The sequence below is a fragment of the Simochromis diagramma genome, unplaced genomic scaffold, assembly GCF_900408965.1.
Source record: "Simochromis diagramma unplaced genomic scaffold, fSimDia1.1 OVJJ01000361.1, whole genome shotgun sequence".
NCBI lineage: Eukaryota > Metazoa > Chordata > Actinopteri > Cichliformes > Cichlidae > Simochromis > Simochromis diagramma.
The window spans coordinates 14,802,502-14,826,179 of NW_024386860.1; the positions used below are offsets into that span (position 1 = coordinate 14,802,502).

The following is a 23,678-nucleotide window of genomic DNA, read 5'->3' on the forward strand; positions in this document are numbered from 1 at the left end:
ATCTTGCCCTCTTCTCTCGTCTATCTGTCAATTAGGCCTCACAAAGTGAGTTTCATTTTGTGTTCAAATAAGACTCCCAAGTTATTTTAACTCACCAGATGTCGTTTTTCTAATGACCTCTGCACAATCTAACTTCTTTTTGCAACCAGAGAAGATGCCCTCTGCTGGCCATTAGAAAAAAAGAAATGCAGGTTCAAAGCTTTTCTGTGTTGGCTTCAATTTTCAGAGCCAAAAGCTAAGTCTATCTTTTATATACAGTCTATGGTTAACACCCAGATTTAGAGATAACTCAGTATAAACAGGTAAAACTAGCATGAATTAATATGTTTACCTAAATTTTACGTGTTTCATTTTTTTCCCCCCTTTCTCCATTTATTTTATTAGGGCCCAGTCACACAGGTCTGGAGACCAGCTGGCACCTCCTGGTAACACATAGACCACTAAGGAAAAATGTGTATGCAAAAACTGTTTGGCGAGTAAATGCTGAATATTGCTGACAGCTGAAAAAGGTCAGAAAGGTATATACAGAACTGAAAACCAATTACTTTGTTCACCAGCAGATCGGGATGGTTACTCGTATTTTTTATGAAAGACTGACTTGTCTGCAGACATTCGCCAGCTTCTCGAGCAGTAGTGGTTATGTGCAAGCGTGACGCAAACTGGGAATGGAAAACCATCACCTTAATAATAAAAGTTGCTTCTTTTGAAATGTTCTGGTTGCAGTGTTAAGAGTTATCAACCAACCACTGTTAAGTCTTCCTGAAGGGAATGGTCTCCTCTTTCTGATTTCGCTCGCATTTTTCACAGTTTTACTGCTGCTCAAGTTGGCAGGCAACGTCACATCTTTTGTGCAAGCTACAGGGAACGAGCCAGTAGCAGATTACCTCTGCAAGGATGGTGCAGTAGCCATCTTTGGCAGCAACCACTCAGGGAAAAAATATTTTCTCCAGTGGTTGACAGGGGGTCACCAACTAGTCTGTAGGCAAGTGTGACTGATGGGGCAAAACTTTGTAGGAATACATCAAAAACTGATTTACAAAATTTTTTAAAAAGCATTGTATTAGTGCTCCTCTGACTACAGAGTCTTATAGTGAAGTTATTAGAGCTCCAGACATTTCTGCTCATCAGGTTTCTTATCATGTTAACATTTTTCAGATGGTGGAGGTGAGGTTTATCGAACCTGACACAGTCAAGTACCGATCTCAAAGATGTGTTTGCTTTTCAAAATGACACAAGATATAAGAGGATTACAGAGCTCATGAATATGCCCCGTTTCTATCCTCTGATTTATCACTTTTTTCTCTTTATCAGAAATGCTCATCTCCATCCATAACAGCCTGCCACACCACACAAAGGCCGATGCTCTCGTGCCTGAATAGTTTAGATTCAATTTCAGTTAAGAAGAGAAGAAAAGTTAAAAGTGTATTTGATCTTGTCAACGTTTTCGCGTGTGTCTGTGTGACGACTGTGCCCCCAACAATTCACAAACAGCTACCCCTCAGAGGAAACGAGCAACTGGTTGAAAATCTATTTTTATGATACACAACGTTTACTGAAACAACAGCAAGAAGACGTGATGATTGGTGAATATCACCCTGTCAAAAACATCGCTGAAGAACAGAGATAGGTAACGCTATTTATAATAGGCAAGACACAATGAAAAGAACAAACCGATCATTTTCTCCATCATTTACATCTCCAGAAGGGAAGAGAAAACCATAAAGGTATTACACAGCATCTGGTTATGTATCAAACCTTCAAGGCTTTGCAGACAGCATTAATTTTAAGTTCTCATACAGAAAGCTGTCTGCATGATGAGTTGACCATTTTCCCATGTCATAGACTAAATATATAGAAGAATTTTCCTTCACCGTCCTGCCTTTAAAACAGGCTGGCAGGTACAACAACCGGGGCCAGCTTGCTCTGGAGCTCGGGCTTCGTTTGCCATTGATTTATATCTTAAACAACCTCTCCCGGTGCTTCCACTGCTAAAGGTGAGATGCACAGCCAGTGTTTGTGACAGAGATGGACTAGGAGCTGAGGCAAGAGAGAGAGGGATGATGCTGTTTTAAAAAATGCATCACCATTAAATCAAAGAGTAACCTTGAACGAGTTCAGGCCGGTGCCAGCTCGGTGACACGATCTGCCCTCAGCACGCCGTGCCACGGAGCATGCCAAACAGCGGGGAGAGGAGAGAGAGAGGGAGAGAGAGAGGGCTGCAGCGCTCTGATACAGGTTAGGCCTGTAGTGCTGGGTAGCAGTCCGGCTGGTTGCTGACCAAGGGCATTTACACAGGCATTTTGTCCAAGTTGGAGCAACCTGTTATGGGAAAACGAATGAGTCTGAAGCATGTCCTTGCAAACTGCCTTCAAAAGGTTGACTGCAAATAAATAACATCAATTAATTGATTAAACGCCCACCCCGCTATATGAAGTAAGAACGCCCACATTCCTCAGCAGCCGATGTCCAAAAATTGACCTTTTCACTCTTGAAATATGAATTATTCCTTAGGCTTCTTACAGCCACTGAATCTTTTCTGCTAAATTTAATAATCCCCAACACAGTCAAACACACACGCATCTCACTCAGCAGCTGCACAGCATCTCCTCCTCTCCTCTAGCACACAGGCAGGTTATGATGCATGGAGGAGCCGGAAGGAAGAAAGAAGATGAGGTCCAAAATTGCTTCGCTGTCTTATGTCACTTCGTGAAACACTTGCACCTTTTAATCCATCAATTTGTGTTCCCGGACACAAATTTTCATCTAACTGGTTTCACGTGCTGATTTGTGTCCACGAACAGAAACCGAATATTTTTTAAAAGCAAGAAAAAAAGTCCTGGGTGGGTTAGCAATGGAAGAACATATTTAGCATGGTTTGAATCCAACAAATGGAAGGTTTTTACACTTCAACTGTGTTTTATTAGAAACTACTCAATGTGGTTTAAGCATTTAAAAACACTTAAAAAAAAGGTTTAGGGACTAAAACCAACTTAGTTAGTTTTAGATAATGATCTTAGTTAGGGTTAAAATCATAGCCTGTATAAGACTGATGTAGTATCTCATCTTTAAAAGTAAAGCCAACACTATAGTGCCATAAATATACATTCTGTCTAATGGCCAGCAGAGGGCCATTACATAGACCCTTGTGATTTTGATTATCTAGATATTTGTGAGAAAGCAGCCCCTCATTCCCCTGATCTCTAACCTCACTAAACACTTTTCTGATAAGTTTCTGAACTCAGTCGCTAATTTCGAATCACACTGAATAAAATATGAAGTTCATTCTGTAAATTATGGTCATTCTAAGCATCAAAAAGGAGGATTATCTGGAATTTGCCAGTACTTGAAATTGACAAGTTTTTAGCCAATGAGCGTTCACAGTCAGTGGCTTGTGGTAACACCACTTAACTTAACCGTACTTCACAAACCAGTCGCCGCTGTCTCAGTGACTTTGTCCATATTTTACATTGTCTATGGTTAAAATAAAACAGTGGCCACTTTTTTCAAGGCTTGTTTTCTCGGTTGCCAGGGTGGCAAGTCTCTGCTGAAGACTGTTGATAACATACAGCTGACTGACACGAAACAACAAGACAATTCCTGACCATGAATGTAAACAGAGATTTCTTTCCACTATTTCAAGTTGTGATGTGAGATTACACTAGATATTCATTATTATGTTGCCTTTGGTTTTCTAAAAATATCAAAAACACAGTAAAGATGGGCGAGACTTTTAAAATCCTTCCCCAAAAAAAGGACGTGTGATAGATTTTATATTCATACATAGACTGAAATCTTGCTGAAACACGCCTGAGCTATTAAAGTGCAAGAGCTGATAAATTAAAGCATATCAGTGTCATTTTCAGTGAGATGAAAAGATGTTTCATGCACATTTGTGCAGGTTGCTTCTCAAAAGAAAACCCACAAAAGCAGGATGATATCAGACAAACCTGTCAGCTTGTTATAGTCTGATTCTCACCTCTGAAACCAGGCAAACACAGGAGAGAACAGAACAGTAAACTATGTCTATATGTGTGTTGACTTAGCAGTGATAATGCTAATGAGAAAAGCTGAGATTAATTATTTGAAAGTGGCACAGAATGTTCGAGAGCCTCGCTGCATTGTACTCCAGCATGCTTTGAACTGTTATGTGATGCATTTTCTTCTACATAAATAATAAAACTGGTGCAGAAAGATTTAACAGATTCCAGTAATGAAATAAATGATGCTCAAAGTTTCCTGGGTGAGGATTTGTCTTTTGGGTTTTTTTTTTGCTTTCCTCTAATCCTTAAACAACAACTACACCTGCAGTGCAGACTTAGAAACCAGCTTGCTACATGATGTTCAACTAACTATCATCACCACGTGCTGTGGGCTGGATCAGTGAAACCCAGTCTAAAGAAGTTTGCACCTTTAATCGAAGAGATATCTTAATAGAAGAAGAAGTTCAACTTCAACAGGACATCTATACATGATAAAGAAATGCTGCTGTAATAAATGAAAGAAACATCTGTTAGCTGCAGCTCATTGACTGTCCTGTAATTATAAAACACAAAGTTAATTCACAGAATTTTCTATAGCAGAACCAAAAGAGAAAAACCTCAAAACAAAACAGGAACTTTCCTGTCATTTCGCTTTTTTTTTTTTTTTTTATCTATTACCTAATTACTGTAGTGTTGCATGAATGGCCACATGGGAGATATTTATCATTAAAGATAAAGCGGTAAAACTTATGAAAATACAGAAAAAGGTCCAAAATTACGCCTTCCTTCACATCTGTTGGGGACAAATTGGCTTCTTTGCCAGCCGATTGTGGCCCCCGGGCATTATGTTTCACACGCCTGCTGTTGACAAAAGACTGCACGGGCACACTGACGTCACACCCTGGTTGTGGATTCTGAATTTGGAAGCCTCTGTGTTAGCATTTCATCTAACATTGGTTTTCCGGAGCCAGACTTAAGACTACCATGTGTGAATGGGTTTAGTGCTGAGTTATCAGGTGATTAACAGCTCCATCCATAGACTGTATAGGGACAAAGCACACATATTAGCTAATTAAAGCTAACACACTAAAAAACAGTAACGTTTTACTCACCAAAACTAAAGCAAAGACCTCTTGAACCATGAGTGCTGCAGGCCGTATTATTTGTCAGGTAATTCAAAGAAGAATGCTCCAAAGGCAGCGCACAGGTTTAATTCCACAAGTGTAATTAATGGAGGTAAGACCTAACAGACACCTATGGGGTTTGCTCTTGGCGCACCTGTCACTCAACGCAGCCACGCCTCTAACTTTAAACCTTAACAAAATGAAGGGTATAGAAGGTGGAGTTCAGATCCCTGTTGTCTGGGAAAACAGTGTTGTCCACCTCAGTGTATCAAGTAATATGCACTAAAAGCTCATTTAAAAGCACAAAACAATATATATATATGATGTTACAGCAGAAAGCACTAGCTTGCACTTACATGCGTCCCTCGTGCAGTTAAAATAATCCACAAGAGACCACTTTGCAGGTCACAGGTTTAACTCACAGGACTCTCTGGCTCGTTGCCACCGTACACAGTACGACTCCACAGCTAGTTAGAGCTGTGGAGCCTGTATTAAAGTAAGGGTACAAAGAAACAAGTAGAAAAATACTAATTTAACCATAAAATGTTAAACTAAAATTAAACATCTCATTATGCTTAGTTTATCCATTAGGATTCAAAACCAAAAGATATTACCAACAATAATAATTTCAGTAGAGTATGAAAACATATTAAAAACATATTTACAGATATAATCAGACTGCATTTTGTTAACTTCTTGACCTCGTAGTTGAATCGTGTCCTCCAACGCAGCCACCATTATGTTGGTCATTCATTTTCATGGAAGCACAAGCTCTGTCCGCAATTAAACTCATTAAACTGAGTTCAACCAATTTTCTGGTGGTTTGGTCCTGCCTTGTTAAATAAAAATTTTAAAAAAAATGCTGGAACAGCTCTGTTTGTCTCCCTCATATTTTTACCTATGTGGTGAGAAAAGAAAATGGAAAAAGGTTCAGAGCAAAGAAACACTTTCATAAAGAGAAAATACCAAATGTGAATGTGAGATTACTTTTATTGTTCTCGTTTGCTGCAAGACAAAGTCCCCAAGCTAATAAACAGGTTTAAGCACAGCAGACTAACAAAGCATTAGAGTGTAGCCTAGAGGAGGAAAACCCCACTGGTCCTTCAGCTACAACAGCTGAACTTTACATATTACTCGCTCATGCAGATTACCGAATCAAGGAACTACACTTATTTACGCTTTTTAATAAGGCACCAAAGCCTCTGAGGAAATTCTTTATTGAGACGACTGCTAGAAAAGCCGTGGAACTGCTGAGTCCCAGAACGGCACCTATATTTTCAGTAAATAATGTCTTCTGGGCTGGTATGGTATGCATAAAACAGTTAGCGGCGCATGTGGACCAACTTAAGTTGTGTGCAAGCATATCTTGGAAATAAAACACCTTGCAAAAAAGATCCCTTTACTCGGCGTGTTTCAGAGAAGGAACTATCTGTGGTATATAACTTATTTTTAAATCTAACTTCCTCCACTTCTCCCACATTCATTGAGACATGTCATCCATCTATCTGGGCCTCCGGCTGCAGTAGTTCCTCGGCCATGAGTGGCTGCTGCAGCGGGGCTGTATTTCAGCATGTTGAAGTGCATGGAGAATTCCCATGAAGGGTAAGGGATTATGGATTTTGGCCTCTAAGCTGCCTGGATGCCCAGTGAGGATGTCTCTGAGCGTAGTAATCTTCAAACACCACGCAGAGTGATGAGTGGGCACTGAGGAGTTCTACTCAGGATCTAAATGTGTTCCAGCAAGTTACTGGTGAGAGAGAGAGAGAGATAGAAGAAGAGAGAGAGAGAGAGAGGAGGAGAGAGAAAACACCATTTGGTGCAGAAATGGAAAGGATCGACTCAGTGGCTCCTTCAGGCAAGAGACACTTTTGATCCTGTGACCGGTTTTGAGCTATAGTCTGTGTCGAAAACTCGTGCAGAGCAAGGGATCATATTGGAGTGGTGCAAATGTAAATGTCATGGTTCCCCATCACCACACATAAGCGCAGATGGAAAAAGCCAATTGGGCAATTTTTGGGGTCAGGTCGGGCACTCTCAGGGGGTGGCAAACCTTCATAATGAGGCCAGTCACAAGTCTGGTTTAGTCTGTGTCCCAGAAAAAAATAAGGGGATCAGTATGTTGGCTATTCTGGCGTTAGTTGATGCAGAGCTGATGATAGCGGAGTATGAAAGACACTGCTTGTTAATACAAAGGAAAATCTCTCAAATGAAGCACAGTGCAGAGTTAAGAGTAAGGAAATGTCAGAGAAAATCAATAGTCTCTGATCAATATCGGAGAGGAATTCCTCTGATTGAATTAGACCCCCAACAGCATCACTTAATTGTTTTCCTGTCTTATTTAAGTGAAGTCAAATTGCTTTAAAACCATCTTGGACCTGAAGATAAGATTGTGAGTGCAGGAAGACAATCAGATGGGTTGAAGGACATGGGGCTTTATGGAGATTACATCCTCCCCTTAAGAGACCCCCTATCCATCTGCTCATATCAAAAGACTTTGGGATGATGTCTCAGGTATGGCTTGGGAAGGATGCCAAGGCACAGTAATGAAATTCCTTTACAAAATCAGATGGTATTCTAACATTAACGAAAGACGCTGAATAGCCCAACAAACACAACACGGATGTATCCAGGATGAAATCAGGCTCCATTGTGCACAAAGTGACCTCGGGGCGTCGAAGGATCAAAGGGCTCAATATTCCCTGGGTGATAATCAAATTAAGCTGTACATAAAGCACACCTTCCAAATATAGATCCATAACGTACTGTTTAAATGTACCTCACGGTGCCTGATCGGTGAAATCGACTGAGCCGTATGCTGCTCACACACTGCTTGTGACTGTGCAGCACAAATACTGTCCAAGGCGACAAACAGGTACATCAATTTGGAGCATGACAAGAAATTCCCTTTAGGTGACAACAAAACGTACATGCTATTAGATCAGCTGCAGTATACTGTGATGAAATAAATTGAAGCCAACAGATGAAAGCTCGGGGCCCCAAAACAGGAGAGAGAAGACTATTAAAGGTGCAGCTCCACTGCTTTGTGTTGCACTGCCATCCTTTGGGCACACGGAGAACTAAACATCAGCAGTTATTTTGAGAGCAGACTGGTGGAGGTTTGCACAAGACTGTAGACAGAAGAAAAGAGGACACGTGTGCATGTAAAGCAAATAAAGATAACGCCTATTAAACACATTTGTTTATATGCAGATAAAGCTGATCGATTCCCATTTGTTCCTTTTTTTAAATCCTCCTTGCATCCAGCAGGTCATAAGGTTTAGCGTTTAGGTTATAGGGATAAGGTTTTAGGCTTTAGGTTAGGTTCATGTCTGTTCAGGTTTTAAATGATTTTCACCTGTCCGCATGGCCCAAATGGGGAAAAACTGCAAGGTCAAATGAATAAGACTTCACTTGAAATGTAATATTCTCTAACCTCTATTTCCCTGTTTAGTATGTGGCTACGAAAGTGCTGAAAGTGCTCTCTGTGTAGAAGTATTTACTTGCATAAGCTTTTCAAGTGAAGTATTGATGTGTTTGCGTTTTACTTAAAGGCAAAGTTTGCCAAATTTACATATTTTCCCCCTGTCCCCTAGTGCTTTTTATTCATCTAAATTGTTTTGGTATAAGTGGTGCTCCATTTTTACAGATATCAGCTCCAGAGATGCCCTGCCTTTGCTTCAATATTATGGAACCAGATGGTGCTTGCCTTCTGATGTTCAAACCACCAAAATAAATAAATAAAAAATTACAAATTAAAAACTCAGCTGCAATAAGTTTACATCCTTTTAAAACCTTGCTCTCTGTTTAATACTTACTGATAGTACAGCGCAGAGGACAGGGAAGCAGGGAAATGACATGCAGGAGATGGTCTGAGGCAGACTCAGGACACTGCAATAGCTTTCACGATGAGCTTTCAGGATATGGGATGCCAGCTCATCCTGGTGAGCTATAGCAATGGTGGCTTTGACTTCACCCACCTGCTAATCAAAGTGCAACCAATCATGAAGCAAGATGGTTTACCTGACCACAATCTGGAGCCACAGAAAATGTTCTGATTGGTGTAGGAAGATGTCATTGTTATTGTGTGTTTTAGTGTCAGATTTAGCTTTTTCCATTTAATTCATGCACACAATAAAGTGTGCATGAATTAGTCAGAATACATCACTACCATATGTCTGAACAGCTCTAAGATCAGGATTTGATATAGCTGTCTGGGTGCTTTGGGTGTAGGTAGCCAATATCTTCACTGTTAGGAAGACAGTGGGTGACCACCATTGACCCTGTTCATTACCCTCACCAGAGGTGTCATAGAGCACTCCTGTAATATCTCTGTTTATTTTCCAGTTTTGCTCTGTTCATTATTTGCACAGCTTAATCTGTTTGGTTTTTTTAGTCCTGCGTTATGGGGTGAGGTGTTTGAGTGCAAAAGTGTCCGAGTACTAAGTGAATCCACCAGAGCTCTATGCAAGCATATGGAGAAACATGGAAACCCCACCTGCCTTTGAACTGTCCTGCTGTGAGGCAGCAGATCTAACCACAATTTCTATGTAGATATTTGTGGGATTTGTAAACTAGGAAGAATTTTATTCATGTGAAGTACAACCTGACTACACAATAAAATGTGCAACAGTGTGTTCCCATATGTTCAATTACAGTGTTTCCAGTCTTCCTGTGTCCAGATTGTTATTTGCCCTTCTTTTTGCAACATTTAAGTATTTTTCTACTTTATTTTTTCTAAGAATAGAGTCATTCCTTTGTGCTAATAATTACTAAGCCTGCAAAAATTTGCCATTTTGTCCACTGCTCTAAATGTAGAACACATTAGAGGGGGTAATATGAAACGTCCACTGTGTGTGTGTCCTCCGTCAGCTGCTCTCCGTCATTATTTTCTAGTCAACAGACATCTGCCCACTTTGCACACTAACGTGGGGCAGTGGCTGAATGCAGCGCGGGAGAGGGGAGGAGGAGGGGGCGAAGTCTGGATGACGTCAGCGGTGTTTCGTGCACGCGGACAATGAGCTGTGGCGAAGAAGCAGCTGTGTGTACATACAGTAGCTGTATACAGTACATCAGGGCCTGTCAGCCAGGCAGAGCTGCTGTGTGTGTGGCGATGGGGAGGAAATAAAGCGGCTCTTCTACATGTCACCGACGCGGAAAGGTATGTGTGGAACAAACTGTTTCATTTTGCTATGCTCTCGGTTTTATTGTGATATGTATCGGTTATATTTAAAGGATAAGGCGGGGGGAGCTGCTGGGTTTCCGCACAGTGCGCTTTCTTTCTGCCAGTGCGGATCTGCTGAATAAACCGCTCAGTTTACATCAGGACGTAAATGAGCATACATTTACCTGTTTAGAGGTATAGATTATTTGCAGGGTCTTTCTATAAACACTGTTACTACCGGGGAAGGCAAAGGACAGCAACGCATCATCCATTTGTTTTAAACGAGTCGTGACGCGCGCGCGCTCTTTGCAGGATATGGTGATTATTTATTAATTTCTTCACGGTGATGATGCACAGCAGGCGAGGCGCTCACTGGAAACAGGTGGTGCTCCTCTGCCATGTTTAGAACGGGCACAGATACCTAAATCCCACTCCCGGCGATGATTAAACAAAGCTGGTAGAAATATAAATAAGCCAAGTCCTCGGGCACGTCTTATTATCCAGCATAGAAGTCATGATGATCCACCAACAAGGTCGAGTCTCTCCAGGGTCCAGGGTCTGAATCCATTTGTTATGATTCCGTCAACTTTTACTGAAGCTTCAGAGAATTGCAATTTATAATTGTATCTTTCATATGTCATTTGTACAACGTCGGTTAATTTCAAAATAAATAACTTCAGTATAACAGCTTCATCTATCCCCCTTTTCCTTCCCCCAAGTTAGGGTGTAGGGTTGGTGGTTGGAGCCTTTCACAGCAGATGTAAAGTGTAAATGTGGTGTGCACTCTGAACAGAGCACAGGTCTATGATAAATATTGTTTATTAAGTAGTCAACGACCTGCAGTCATTTTCCAAAGAAGCTGAAAATAAGAGTTAGGATTGGGGAAATTATCAGAGGTAAAAACCTTAATAGCTGAATATGAGCTAAATTAATACATTTTTGAAACACTGCATAAAAGTGAAAAAGAACTTACTGCATGTAAAAGTTAAAGATTATGCTTTAAGGTGAAAAGAGGTAGTTTTTGGAGGGTTTTCTCTTTTGGCTGTCATTTTGTACAAATTCAGAGGTTCTCTCACACTATTTTAAAAAATAGCCAAGTTAAATTTCGGTGAAATAAATGTCAGCACAGAACTGGCATGTTGTTTGGTTGGTTGTCTTTCAATGATAGATTTTTATTGTCACTTTGCATTCTTGTACAACGAACGTTAAAGAATAAAAAGAATAAAGAGGACATATGAGCTACTAAATTCCCTTCTGCTAAGTTGTTTGAGATGGATAATGCAATTATGAATAAATAAATAATAAGTGAATAAATTATAAATTCAGAATTCCACTCTATTTTCTTTTATTGCCCACCTCACTGGCTCTATGCTCCAGTATCTGAAAAACCCTGAAGTGATCCACGGTCACCTTCTCATAATAGTTTGGTACATTTTTGTAAATGTCAGGTCCTCCTAAAAAAAGTGCCCAACAATAACATTTAACAACATTCCTAGGACAAAATAACATTTTCACTCCACAGTCATCATGGTAACAAATGAAAAAAAATAGTGTTATCACTCATATTAACCATCAACTTTTTATTACACTCACTCAGAATAGGATTGAAAGGCGATGGAGAAAGTCTATTCCTCACTCTAACACCAATGCATTATTTCGAATATGATTTTATGTTTTAATCAAACTGTATTTATATATACACACACACTTTTTAAAATATTAGTTATTGTCAATACTGGTATAAGGCAACACCCTTACCTTATACTATCATTGCAGACATGTAAAAGTTTGGCTTTATCATCAAAGCTGTGAAGAAAATGCCGATTTTGTTAAGCGCCGATATATTCTCTAATGCATTAGAAATACAAGGTGTTATCATATAAGACAGAATATAAGGTGACTAAGGCATTATATGGAGTCAATGGTAAAAAAAGTTCCAACCAACGGCCACATCAATACTGATTCAAGTACTTTATTTACCCCTCAGGTAATCTAAGAAAATGGAGGGAGGAAACTTGTGAGTATATCTTTGTGGACATAATTTCACATAAATCAATAAGTTCTCCAAAGATTTTATAAAGTTCTTTCCAAGAGAGGGAGCAGTCACAGCACTGCGCCATTCTTTGTGTCATTGCAGTGGTTACTCCCGAGACTATCTTGATCGCTTCATCCAAAGCCAAGACTCATCTGTGGTAAACAAGTTCCAGCAGAAATACTGGAAAACCAAGCAGACTCTCATCAAGGTCACCGGGAAGAAGGAGGACGAGCATGTGGTCGCCTCAGACGCAGATCTGGATGCCAAGCTGGAGGTGAGCAGGAGTATTAAACGGTTTGGCCTTATAGTTTAAGAGCATGCTCAGTGACAGCCATGTTTGGCTCCTGTACTCCTCTGTCACACCACAGAAACATCAAGAAAGCTGAAGGTACCCTCCCTCAGGCAGGCTGCACAGACTAAAATGGCTTTTTGATTTACACTATGCCAGAAATTGCTCGAGGCTTAAAAGTTTTATTAGGTTGCTCGACCCCCCTCCCCCTCGTCTGGCATCCATTACTGGAGCGAGGAGAACTTAATTCATGAAATCAATACTTGATAAACATCCAGCATTAATCTAGGCCATGCCCCTGATAAACATCTCAATTTTAGACTGTATATAAAAGATGGGCGGAGCTTCCAGGTCTATAAAGTGAAGTCAGTGGAGAAGCGCATTAAACTTGCAGATTTTTTTTCTAATGGTCAGGTGACTCCTGTGGGTGCAAACAGACTAATGACCCTCAGAAAACACGTATTTAATCATTTAGTTAGATTAGTTTATGTTCCTATTTTATATTACCATGCCCAACTAAACATCAGCTGTTCTTTGGGTAAATTTATTTTTATAACCTATTCATTTGGATACCAGTAACAGTTAAAGTTAGGAGGACTGACAGATGTACGGACACAGGCAGCTGTAGCCAACAGCTGTCTGCTACACCTCCTCTAATGCAACTCACTGAACCTCTTTTTTTGTCTTTTGAATTATTTTTATTACAAATATGTAAGAAATAATGTTCCGGGTTGTGAGGTGCAGAATGTCCATAACAAATTTGAGTTTCAGGTTTTGAATAGTTTATTTACACCACTGCTGAAAGGCTTGAGGTCAGAATTTCTTGTTTTTTTGTTTTGTTTTTTGTTTTGTTTTTTTAAATGCAAACCTATCAAACACATGAATTGGAAAAAACGAATATTTAGGGCAGTAAGGGTTTGAAATAAGATTTCTAATCTGAAAAAACAATTTTGTATTTTAAATTCTGTTTTCAGGTAATTTTAAGAAATTTCACTCTATGCTTCCTCCAACTAGTTTGGTTTGATGGTACAATGGCCATCAATGCTTGGCCACTTGATTATTGACAGGTTACTAGTCGACTGCTTCTTCTCCAGTTTTGCTTGGTATGGAGTCACGATTATTGGCCTGTTGGAAGAAACTGGGGGAAATGGTGCTGCAAAATTAAGTAGTCTTTTTTTGTTCAAGGTTCTTTTTATTTTGTAGAACTCTCAGAGTTTCCCACCACAAAGTGTCTCCATAAGAGTTTTCCACCATGCTTGGCATCAAGCACTCCACCAGCTCAATTTCTCCACATCTCAAAGATGTTTTTGTCTTTTTAATCTGTCTGCTCCTTTCAACTTGCTACAGTTCAACGCCAAATAAAGATCTAAACATCTCAAATATCATGAAAGCAAACAAGATTACAATCCAATTCCACAGTAAAGACTTAAAATACAAATAACAAAAAACTGCTTCTAATTTCTGCAGGATTTTTTGTGAAAAAAGTAAAGAGTACCAGAGATTTTGATTTGATGGGCATTTGCATACAATACACTTGAGCTGTAACCACAATGAGTCTAGGATTGAGACTGGGGAGTGCTGGCCACTCCATTATAGTCAGAACGTAGCTGTCTGAGTGCTCTCTCTAAATAGTTCTTGCACAGTTTGAATTTGTGGTTTAGGTCTCCTGATGTAAAAAGAAATTGGCTCCAATTGAATAATATCCACAGGCCACAGCACTGACTTTTCTTATTCCAGGGTCCTTTTACCCAGACCTCCAAGATTACCACCACCAGAAGGTGTCATAAAGCTCCAGTGTCTTTCCATTTGTCCCACACCTCACAAATACTCTTTGTGGCCCAAATACCTCCAATCTTCTTCCATCCACGATCTGTGTTGTCCATGTATGTTTCATCTCAGCGTTTTCCTTTTTACAGCCAGACTTGGATATGACTTTCTCCTATGCAACCATGCCAACAAATACAGAAGTAAACCTTTCACTGTTGGGAGAAACTGAGTTTCGCAGGTATCATTTAGTGAAGCTGCCGGTTAAGATCCCGAGAAGCATCCGTTTCTCAGACAAGAGACTCTGGACTTGTCCACTTGCTCAGTTGTGCATTGGCGCGTCCACCTTTTCTTTCTATTGTTGTTGGAGTAATTTTGTGCTGTTCTATGAAGGGAAAAGTATGTACTGTTGTAAGAGAAAAAGTTATTTGGCAATTTCATTAATAGAATAATATTAATTTCTGAGAAGAATAAAGAGTTTGAAACGACACTTTTCCCTTTTCTATTATTATTTTCCTTGTTTTGACACAATAAATGAACTCAGAAAAGCTGACGCTTTGGAAACTCAACTAGCTAAATTAATTGCATCTTTAATCATCGGAACAGCTTTCAGCTGTGCTAACATAATTGGAAAAGAGATTTTTAAATGATCAATTAGCCTTTTAACATGATAAACTTGCATTAGGTAACACAATGAAACACAGAAGTGTTGTCTGCTGAAAACAGACTTCGGCCTGTGTAGATGGTTCATTTAAAATCATTAGGGATTTATCATCGGCAATTCCATTAATCATTAATCATCAATTACAACGTTTCATTTGACTAGGTGTTTATGCTGATATTGTTTTGTTATGCAGGTCTTCCACTCGATTCAGAGAACATGCATGGAGCTTTTGAAGGTCATTGAGCAGTATCAGAGGAGGATCTGCCGTAAGTTCAAATATAATTGTTAGATCATTTTGAGTACAACGAATCTACTGATTGAGTTTAAGACTTCTAGAATGTCAACCAAAACAAACACATTCTTAAGATATTAATATCCATCCAGAGTGATTTCTCTCTCTTACTGTTTAGTCCTTTCCCAAGAAGAGAATGAGCTGGGTCGTTTCCTGCGCTCCCAGGGCTCTCAGGATAAAACCAGAGCTGGAAAGATCATGCAAGCCACAGGAAAAGCTCTCTGCTTCTCATCACAGCAGAGGTAGGGGACACGGATCAATGTACAGTCTGCCACATCCTTAAAATAAATCACATGCTGCACTAGAAAATAGCTTCAAGTAAAGGTCAGCCAACTGTATCACCCCAAATCCACAAAAAGGATGGAGAGTCATATCAGGAATGTTCATGAGGAGCAATAAAATAGCTGCCCGAACAGAGCAGATAACAGGGTTACTACACAGCATAGGTACTCTCACTCTACTGAAAACAGGGATTTCATTTACGTGTCTGAATCTGTGTGTCAGTCTGACAGTAGTGGTGATAATTATTATTAATATGACTTAGTAAATTATATTGTTTAGATTTTGTAAGATCAGCGGCAGCGTGAAAGTCATGTTGACGATTTTGGTTTTGCCAGTATTTCTATTTTTTTTTTTTTCCCCACTGCTCATCTTTTGATTCTTGAGTTCACCATTTGCATTTCCAAGATCATTTAAAGCTTTTCGTCCTGGAGCTGAGATACTTTTCAGTGCAGCTGAATAAATCAGCAGACTAATCTGCAGCGTAGACAAGACATGACAAATTTTCCACATGATGATCCAAGCCACATGCAGCACCTTAATACGGAGTTTAATACGACACCCTGCAGATTGGCTCTGAGGAACCCGCTGTGCCGTTTGTACCAGGAGGTGGAAACGTTCCGTTATCGTGCCATCTCAGACACGTGGCTGACAGTGAATCGAATGGAGCAGTCAAGGACTGAGTACCGTGGAGCGCTGCTTTGGATGAAGGACGTATCTCAGGAGCTCGACCCAGATACACATAAACAGATGGAGAAATTCAGAAAGGTTTGTTTTGTTTTTTTCAGAGCACAGCAATGAGCAGATTAACAATCATTTTCATAGCAGAAAGAAAAGCTTACATACTAGCACAAACAATGCCTGCATTCTCTTTACTTTTGCCCATCTCAGGGCTCAGGCATACGTGATAGTTCAAAGTGACACTTCAGGGTTTAAGCTGCACCTCCTGTGACAATTCATAATGTCTATATACCAGTAAGTCACAACTGCATATAATCCAATTAATTGTTCTTTTGTTAATTTAATGGGTACTTCTCAGACTGCAATCCCACTGTTGATATGATGAAGTGCTGCTCCTGCCTAGAGCAACATAAAAACAGTAATATCAGAGCCCTGCCAACGCAGTCTGTGGGAAATTGGCAAAAATATTATGACTTCCACAAATTCAATTTCCTCCTTTGCCGCAGGGCCTGCAGCAATCATTAATTAATCTGTCAATTTTTTTTTTTGATTAAATGTTTAGTCTTAAAAATAAATGTCAGAAACACTGGAAAATGTCCATCATCAGCTTACAGTGCTTCGTCTGGTTCATATTTATATTCTGTTTTAGTGGGACAACAGTTTAAAACCCTAAAACGTGTAGTTATTTCAACATGGTCTACAAATGCCATTTTACTAATCAATTCAGCATTAACAACACAACAACAGACCAAAAAGCAAGAAAACATGTTATAAAACCTGACACCAGAGGGCAGAACATACCCATAGATGGTGGTCCACCTGCAAGAACCCAGCACTTTTTACAGTTATGTGAACAAGAACTCGACTGTTTGCATTTTCCTTGTGTGTCATATAATACTAGGTGGGGAGCATTTCACATATATTCTCTCTCAGGTTCAGGCTCAGGTGCGCACAACCAAAACGAGCTTTGACAAACTGAAGAATGACGTCTGCCAGAAAGTGGACCTGCTGGGAGCGAGCCGCTGCAACCTCCTCTCTCACGTCTTAACCACATATCAGGTACGCCTCACAAGTCCCAGCTGTCTGCGTACACTCCACCGAGCTTAAATATGGTGTTTTCAATGGCTCTGCCACATGTGGCTTAGTCAGCAGGTCTAAACTATCACCCGCTGGGGTGAATTACTACTTTTACCTTGAGCAGCTGAGCGTGTAACTTGTTTCTTGTGTGTGTGTGTGTGTGTGTGTGCGTGTGTGTGTGTGTGTGTGTGTGTGTGTGTCTTAGACAACACTTTTGCACTTCTGGGAGAAAACATCCCACACCATGGCAGCCATCCATGAGAGCTTCAAGGGCTGTCAGCATTATGAGTTCTCTACAATTAAGGTCTGAGAGAGTCTCAGTAATAACAGTACTAAATGCTGACACTGGAGACATGTAATGACAATAAGCGATGATTTTGTTCCAATTATTGTTCCAGACTTTACAAGACCCTGTGGACAAACTGGCTAAAAAGAAGGGGAAAAATAAAGTAAAGGCAGAAAGAGAAGAAGCAAAGAAAGAAGAAACCGCAGACGACCAGTGAGCTTCAAGAAATATCTATTGTTATGCAAGAAAACAAACACGTACGAAAAACAGTGAAAATGTCGAGTACATGTATGGGCAATGTTCAGTCTGAACAGAGACAAAGAATTTCTGCAAGCCAGCTGTAGGTCAGCCTGACTCATCCCCGAGGCATCAACTAAGGCTGTTTTCTTAAAGCCACTGGTATGTCTCGTTTACGCAGACTGTTTCCTTAGGCGGCGGTGTGTGATGCAACAGGTTATGGCATTAGTGTGAAATGGGTGTAACTCCAAGCCCATCAGGATTATGGTTGTGAATGGGTGTACTTTAACCTAAACCACAATTATTCCCTAACCTAACCAAGCAGTTTTTAGGTCCTACACCCAACCAGCAAAAAACAAAACAAACTACCACGCCATGACTTCCTAGCTGACAGCGCCACGGATTCAACATCCTAACACATACTTTTAGGTCTCTAAAAACAGAGTCAATGTCTCCTGATTGGTGCCAATGACAAAAGGACAGGTAGCACCTGAGAAAAACTGATCTATTGAAGGCCCACTGGGATGAGGACACACTGTGTATGTCAACTATGAACAAAATGCTATAAGTTTAATTTCTGTTTCTTTACAGACTCATCTCTCTTGTAAATGAAAACACCAGCGACAAGGCGAGAGAAGGTAAAAGATGTAAAACTTGAAGATTTAATTGTGTTTTTTAAATTGCATTTTAGGTTGAAAATAATAACTGACTTAAATAATCTGATTATATGGAAAATAACAAAACTAAGAACAAATGGGACCTATTATCAATCCTGGCACCAATTTTTCTACAGTTCAGGGTTACAGCAAGGATGGAGCACTTGTCAGAAGCAGAGGGTGACCTGAAGGCCCAGCATAAAGATGTAGTGCAAGATGAGCAAGGATTATTTTGAACTGTGAATCATGCAAAGCCACATCAGTAGAGTCAGTGAATTCAAATGTGGAGGTGGAAATAAGTGTAAATGGTCCCCTCAGTGATTTGAGTCCATAGTGAATGGCAAAGCAAACTAAGGAAAGGAAAGCTGTCTTGAATCTAGATAATTATAATTAAAATTAATGTGAAAATTTAAACACTGTGTGTGGGAAAAAAAAAAAAAAAAGAAAAGAAAAAAAAGAAAAAAGAAGATAAAATCGTCCAAACATTTTTAAATTAACACTTTTTGTTGCTTCCCAGAGTCGGAGGGAGAGGAGACAGACAGCATGGCCTTACTGAATGAGATCCTGGGAGGTTTGTCTGTGGATGAGGGGGATTTTTCTCAGGAGTGGACAGAAGTGTTTGGAGAGACTGAGGAAGGAACAAGTGCTGCATCCACCAGACCAACAGAGGCCCAGGACAAGGAAAACTTCTTTCTACCATCACAGCTTTTGGACCAGAGTTTGAATAATCTGCAGTCTTCCATCTCAGGTCAGCCCGTGTGTGTGTGTGTGTGTGTGTGTTTGGTGTGTGTGTGTGTGTGTGTGTGTGTGTGTGTGTGTGTGTGTGTCTCAACTGCGTTATTATACAAGAGTGAATCAGAAAATTGGTAGGTTGGTCCAAGGAAGCTCTTTAGTAATCAAAAGAATAGACCATTTGGATTTTGCACCATTAGACAGATTCTCTCACCATGACCACCATGCAGAACCTGGAAAAATTAGCCACCATTAACCATCAATTAGCCATAATTTATTTTAATTACACATTAAGGAGAGATAAATATTCCTAAAAACTAATAAACACATTGTTTTTCTATGAATCAGGGCATTAGCAAAATCACCAAAAGGCAGAGTTAAAATGAGCTGCTTTTTCCTCCCCAATGGTTTCCACACAGGCAAAAGAGTGGCTTTAAAAGGATTTATCAAATCCACATCTGTCAAAGTAATAGTAGGAGGCTGTTAAAATACAGCAATTAGATTTGCTTACCCGTAGGTAATTGCCAACTACTTTCCATCTCCTCTTGGCTTGGATTCTCATCTGGTATTGTTAACTTGGTTTTGTGAATTTCCAGCTTTAAAGGCTGCGAGCTGCACACTGCTATAAAACTGCTTATAGTTTGACTGCATTTCCGAGGCACATATAAGAATCCGGCAATTCAGTGTTAATCATTAAAGTGCAATAGGTCAGACAAAATGATTTAGTGAGTGATTTACTGTAGCATGACTGAGATTTAACTCATGAGTCACAGCACATTACTGTGGGAATATTCCCACAATCCCAAAACAATCATTGAGAAAGAAAAGTGCTATAAAGATATGCAAGATGGGCGAGGTCAAGGAGAAACAAATGATATCAGGAGAGACAAACTTGTGAGTGACTTTTGGAAATATACTGAGGCCTCAATCTCTTCCTATGAAAAGCCGTTAAACATGCATTTTCTACTTTTAACTGATACGACAGATTGAACCCCAAATTAAGGGAACACGAAACTGTAAACACCAGCAATAATTAGACCCAGCGTTGGTAGAAATATAAAATCGTTATAAAGCAAATGAGCGGTAGTCAATCTGTGCAAACAGAAGTGCTGCAGGGGCTGACTTGAAATGCAAAACTGCTTCTTACAGTTTACAGGGAAACAGAGCGTGCCTCTTCTCTTTTTCTCCCCTCAAATGTTGGCATGAGGCTTATCACACACACACTTAATATGGCATACATATCAAATTAGACCTTCAGTAAATTTTGTGCATCTGCAGAGTGACTTCCAAAGCACAAGCCCATTGAAAGCTGTCTGTCTCCACTGCAAAACTAAATTTACATCAGAGCTCTTTTGCAGTCATATTCAGAGTGCATGATCAGGCTGTGAAACTGGTAGAAATGTGGAAAAAAAATCCTTTATTTTGCTTCTAAACATGGTTACTTGTTCTTATTATTAAATACTGCATGCTGCAACTAGCACTCATTCTCAGGCTTTTAAAACAAGTTGCTGTGGGTTATCTGTAAGATTATGGCATGACCTTGACAACCTTGTACTAAACAGAAAGCATTTTGAGGGGATTTTGGCTAAAGGTCACTGTTTAAATTAAAAATTGCACAGGATCAGCAGCCAAACTGTATTTAAAGAAAACACAAAGTTTGATGAATTTTGCCTATGATAAAGGTTTTAAGTTGTACTTTTACCAACATCCTTGTTATTGCTGGACTCTGCCATAGGTTAAAATTCAGTACGTCTCTCTTGTCTTCTAGAATAGAATAGAATAGAATAGCCCTTTATTGTCATTGTACACAATGACAGTAAAGGGCTATTATATTCTAGAGCATGTTGGATTGAAGCAATCGGATAGTGGTGAAAGAGGTCAGCCCTTCAAGAGGCAGACAAGCCAACAGAAAGCAGAGCAGACTGATCCAAAAGAAGTCACAGAACTCCGGATGGAGTCCAAACTGGCAAATCAAAACTAAAACGGCTCATCTTCAAAGGAAGGAGAAAAAAAAAAAAAATCCACATATTCCCAAGAGCCAAGCAATTTCAGATCCAGGCAGTAGGACTTAAAAGGCAAGGTCAGGGTGCAACTGTAAAATCTACGAAGTACTTCAGCTTATTCAAAATTTCTGCTGAAGGTGAAACAACAATACACAATTAAAAACAAATTCTCCATTTGGTTAAGTAAGAAATGTACAGCACACTTCACTGTTCTCTCCAGAGCCATGAAGTGCTGCTACATGTTGCATTTTCAAGACACGGAAAAGAATGGAAACCAAATAAATATGTCTGAAACAAGACGATTTCTGTTTTGTATTCACAAAATGTTTGCAATGCAGTAAATGTTTTGATTTTCTGTGGGACGAGTCATCAGCTGTGTGCGATGGAGTGTAATGACTCGTGTTGGATCGTGCTTTTGCACAGTAACAGTTTCCTAGTGAGTAACCCGAATCTATGCTTCCTCTTCAGATTGGGCCCCACATTCTGCCACTCAAGCAACTGAGCACTCATCTGAAGCCAATCAGAGCACTCCAAAGCCAGCAGAGAGAGGTAGGCCTGGGCGATATAAGTCAAGACATTAGAAAATAAGAATGAAATGGATAAACTAGAAAGCCAACGCCAAACCGTCACGCTGACTTTTCTTGGTGATATTTACCTCGTCAAATCTTTTTACAGAGGCAGAAGGGACATCCAAAGATCTCTCAGCGTGGTTCAACCTGTTTGCCGACTTGGACCCCCTCTCCAATCCCGACGCGATCGGCAAAACCAACACAGAGCATGAACTTCACAATGCATAGTTGTTCTTCTGCATCACATTTTACCCTTGTAAGGGGTACAGTAAAATAAGTTTAAAAACAGAAAACACAAACAAACAAACAAACAAAAAAAAAAAAAAAAAAAAAAAAAAAAAAGAAGTCTGATCTGACTTGCAGAGGCCTCATGCAAGAATAATTTGTGCAGTTTCATATTTTCTTTCTAAAGTGGAACATGACAGGGTGTCTCAGGTAGACAGGCAGATTGTCTAGTTTCCTTAACCTCCTAGGACCTGGCGTCCACATATGTGGACATCACATTTTGGGTTATTTAGACCTAAATACTCAATTTTGCTCTACAAGCGCCTGATACCCACTTACGAGGACATTATACTGCTACTGTTTTATCAAAGTTTTAAACAAATATCCTCATATGCGGCTCTTATTTTTTCTTAAAAACAAAAATAAGGTAAAAAAAAAAATCTGGTAATTCTTTGTTTTTACATTCATTGGGCCCCAATACGCCCAAATATCAAAGAAAAATTAAAAATGCATGTCGTGGAAGAGCTCGGGTCTTAGGAGGTTAACATGAATTAGTAACCATTTAAAAAGAAATATTTAACAAAAATTAACTTCACTAATTCACTGTGGCATCACTTGCAAATTTACCATGTTTCCTGGTTGCATGTATCGGCATATTATGACTACGTAGTTCTTAAATTCAGTTTACTGAGAAAGCTCACTCCAAAAGCTGACTCAAGGCGTCCACGGTCACTTACTGTTGAATAGCCTGTGATGACAGGCCGCTGACAAATATAGTAGTAATATTTTGCCAAACAACCTTTTGGGGTTTTTCCATGGAAAATAAAAGCCATCCGCACAATGAGCATGACAGACAGCCCATTTTGGAGCCACGCAAGAGGTGTTTTCAACTTAATCTTAGAAGGAAATACGACTAGAGACTGATTTAGAAGAACACCACAAATGTTCTTGCATAATGCCCAGTGTCATAACTGAACAACTAAAATAGGATATGTATGATTATAACTTCAGGAAGATGAGGTTTCTTTTAAAATTGAAAATCTAAAATATTTTTAGAGAAAAAGTTGATACGAGGCCAAACTACAAGGCCATAACATAAAAATGTTTTTAATAACTACAACAATATTGTGGTTTTATTTTGTTAAATAATTGCCAGTTTAAATAATGAGCTCAGAATGTGTGGAGATCTATGTTATCCCTGCAAAAAGCCTACATAAGTGTATAGAAAGGTTGAGATATCCCTAATATGGCTCTCAGGCACACAGCACTGGCTGTGAGCGCTGAATCACCAACTGTTAAACCCTTCTCTTTGCAAATGGCCACCAATCAGGAAAAAAATCTGGCTTAAAGCTAAAGTTGAATGGCTTGTGTTCAGACAGTAGCTGACCTGAAAGACTGCACCAAGGACCGTTATACATAAGAAATACTCTGAGTGCTAAGCTAGTCCAAAGTTAAAAATATGGAGGTGGCGATGAGCACAAGTCCCTTTAAATCAGGCTGTAACCAGAAACGAGCAGATTTATTTCATGTTGGCAGTATTATGCTTCTGTCAGAGCCCCATGAACTATTACCAGCTTTGTCATGAAAGAAAAATGTAAACATTAAATTATTTTAGCAGGGATAC

At 39.7% G+C, this 23,678-nt stretch overlaps 1 protein-coding gene across 2 annotated transcripts; it reads left to right on the forward strand.

Annotated features, from left to right (window-relative positions):
* The first annotated feature begins 10,085 nt into the window (after positions 1-10,085).
* On the forward strand, positions 10,086-22,127 carry ica1 (islet cell autoantigen 1). Of its 2 annotated transcripts, XM_040030721.1 has the most exons (13): positions 10,087-10,262; positions 12,253-12,282; positions 12,403-12,574; positions 15,211-15,283; positions 15,428-15,551; positions 16,158-16,356; positions 17,203-17,328; positions 17,552-17,650; positions 17,745-17,845; positions 18,461-18,507; positions 19,043-19,273; positions 21,729-21,809; positions 21,936-22,127. In XM_040030721.1, the coding sequence occupies exons 2-13, from the start codon at positions 12,266-12,268 to the stop codon at positions 22,055-22,057; spliced, it is 1,392 nt and encodes a 463-aa protein (XP_039886655.1). In that variant the 5' UTR covers positions 10,087-10,262; positions 12,253-12,265; the 3' UTR covers positions 22,058-22,127. The 2 variants fall into 2 exon arrangements, with proteins under 2 accessions (XP_039886656.1, XP_039886655.1); XM_040030722.1 differs by lacking the exons at positions 19,043-19,273; positions 21,729-21,809; positions 21,936-22,127 and having other exon boundaries at positions 10,086-10,262; positions 17,745-17,889; positions 18,461-18,479.
* Positions 22,128-23,678: the final 1,551 nt, after the last annotated feature.

Bases quoted from the DNA above. Each gene is read 5' to 3' on its own strand.
- ica1 (XM_040030721.1), top strand. The intron at 17,329-17,551 runs GTACGCCTCACA...TGTGTGTCTTAG, and splicing joins ACGTCTTAACCACATATCAG to ACAACACTTTTGCACTTCTG. The intron at 19,274-21,728 runs GTCAGCCCGTGT...CTTCCTCTTCAG, and splicing joins TCTGCAGTCTTCCATCTCAG to ATTGGGCCCCACATTCTGCC.